General features: G+C 53.5%; 1 protein-coding gene across 1 annotated transcript; it reads left to right on the plus strand.

The window, feature by feature from the left end:
* Positions 1 to 205: 205 nt before the first annotated feature.
* LOC119256702 (forkhead-associated domain-containing protein 1-like) lies at positions 206 to 2158 on the plus strand (the record flags this gene model as incomplete). The annotated part of the gene is made up of 3 exons (XM_037524463.1): positions 206 to 400; positions 1378 to 1603; positions 2077 to 2158. Coding segments are annotated over exons 1-3 (419 nt in total), but the record flags the coding sequence as incomplete, so codon positions are not given.
* Positions 2159 to 2526: the final 368 nt, after the last annotated feature.

Here is a 2526-nt window from a genome sequence, read left to right on the forward strand (position 1 = left end):
ACAGAACTGAGCTCATAGACCAGAATCACAAGGAGACAGGTCGCAGCTGGATGTGAAAAAAGAGTTCTAGAATCATGGGAACCTTCCAGAGAAATCCCAGAGTTCATACTTGAGAAGAACCCACAGAAAGAGAAGAGGCCTCCCCTCCTCTTTGTAAAGGGGGCGGAGGAGGCTGGGGCAAAGATTTATTCCTGAATTGTTAATCTGACTTTTGCTGTTTGTCTAGGAAATAGATTCAAAAGAGCAAAAAGAAGATGTTTTAAACAATAAATTAAAGGATACACTGGCCATGTTGGAAGAGACTCAGAAAGCAAAGATGTCGGAGAGTCTCAAAGCAGAGGGCCTCGCCTTGAAGTTGAAGGAGACACTGGCTGAGCTGGAGACAGCCAAGACAAAAATGGTGAGTTGGTGCCTTGCAGAGAAGGCGCATTTTTCCCTGGATGCACCATCCCGTTGCATGAGAATCTGTGGTTTCTCGGCGGTCTCTCGGCCTCAGCGCTGTTGGGGTAACTCTTTCTTGCAGGGTAAAGGATGTTTCGCAGCAGCCCGAGGGTCTCTTCAGACTTTGCCAAATGTCCTGGGTGAGGAGGTTGGGGGGTTGGGGGGCCAGGTCACCCCCATTGAGAAACATGACTGAGAAAGGTAAGCAAAGGCTGAGATGGCTCTTTCCGGCACATTGCAACACGGGGTCCTCACGGGATCAGCCGAAGGGCTGAAAAGCCCCAGAATTCAGTGAGTGGTGACCACGCTGCAGACATTAAGATGTTTCAGTTTCAGCTCAGCATTTGAGGCCCACAGTCAGGACCCTGACTGCCTGGCTCATGCATTCAGACCTTCCAGCGTCGGGTCTGTGGGCGAGGGGGTAGTGAGACCCATCTCCATATGGTACAAGGACACAAGTGAGTTGGAGAGGGACTGGAGTTGGAGAGACAGGCTCAGGCGTGGCCGGTGGTTGTGGTGCTGTGGTCTGGAATCATCAGGACATGGACACTCAGGATGGCAGGGTGGGGGAGGAAGTCATTGCCATAAAGAGCTACAAGAGAAATGGAGAAAGGGCTGATGACCGAGGGACGGGACATGGGTGCCAAGGAAAGGGAAGCCAGGGAGACAGGCAAGCTTCAGGCCGGGCGCACCCAGGGAGAAGGAGGCATATGATGAGAGGGCCTCTCAGAGGAGGCAACACGAAGTCGAGACTTGAAACAGGAGAAGGCGTCAGTCCTGCCAGCAGCTAGGGAAGAGTGCACCATGCAGCAGGAACAGCACGTGCAAAGGCCCTGGGTGGGACTGAGTTTAGCACCTGTGGGTACCAAAGGGGCCTATTGTCATTGTCATCCTGTCTGGCTCCCAGGGTCACGCTAGCTGTGTCTGCTTTCCCAGGTCATGATGGAGGAGCAGATGCATCTGCAACAGCAGACAGTAAAGACCTTCCAGGAAAAGCAAGAATCCCAGAAATATGAGTTTGAAGAAGAAATCAGGCAGTACAAGGAACAAATCAAGCAACACTCACAGACCATCGTGAGTCTGGAAGAAAGACTCCAAAAAGTGACTGAACACCATAAAAAAATAGAAGGAGAGATTGCAACGTTGAAAGACAACGACCCGGGTAGGTCTGCAAGGTGGGGAGGAAGCCTCAGGGCTTGGGGAGGTCCTGCTGATGCCGGGGCCTCCGTGGACTGATGGAGAAGGAAGAGCTTGTGCCTGTTCCTTCTCTGGAGGCCCCTTTTCTTCTTGTTACATGACAAAAGTGGGGGCCCTCGAGGCCCAGGCAGACAGAAGTAACGAGAATGAACTAGGGCACCTTTGTGGCAAGCCTGTGAGATGAACAGGCTCAGTGTGAGGGTGTCAGGGCAGCCTGCCGGGACCATCTTTCCCAGAGGAAAGCATCCCAGGCGGACTTTCACAGGCTGTTCTCTGCCATCAGCAGTCAGAGGCTTGATCTAATGCACTTTCATAACCAACCAGGGCTTGTTTCTTAAGAAATAGACCCCAAAGAGGGAGAGACAGGGTGAGTTTGCAAGCAGCGGGGAAGGAGAGAAGCGGGTGTGTGAGGGTGTCGTGACACGTCCTCTGATGCAGCTCAGGAGGAGATACAGCAGGAGGCTCCGGCAGCACCCCAGTCCATGGACAACACCAAAGATTCCGTGTGCGACCACCTGATGTGAGTGCGGGGGTGCGAGGCCTTCCTCAGGCCGGTCGCCAGAGCCTGGGAGAGGGGTCAGGCCTGAGGGCTTCCCTTGTTACTTGAATCTCTCCATCCCTTTAGCAAGTCAGGATGGTGTCAAGGGTAGATCTGTGTTCATTCCCAACACACCACTGCATTGTGTGACCCTGGCACGCCACGCCTCCCCCTGCACCTTGGCATCCGCGTTTGTGGTAAGGAGGTCCCTGCGGGCAGAGTCACTTGGACAATGGGAGCTAGCACTCTGATTAGCTGTTCTTGGGGGCAAGCCTAATCTGGGGTGATAAGCAGACAGTGGAGATTCCGGACAATGGAGACACTCAGTGCAGTGGGGTCCTGGAGAGGCT

This window comes from Talpa occidentalis, unplaced genomic scaffold (assembly GCF_014898055.3).
Source record: "Talpa occidentalis isolate TD23 unplaced genomic scaffold, MPIMG_talOcc4v2.1 talOcc4.3957, whole genome shotgun sequence".
Lineage (NCBI taxonomy): Eukaryota > Metazoa > Chordata > Mammalia > Eulipotyphla > Talpidae > Talpa > Talpa occidentalis.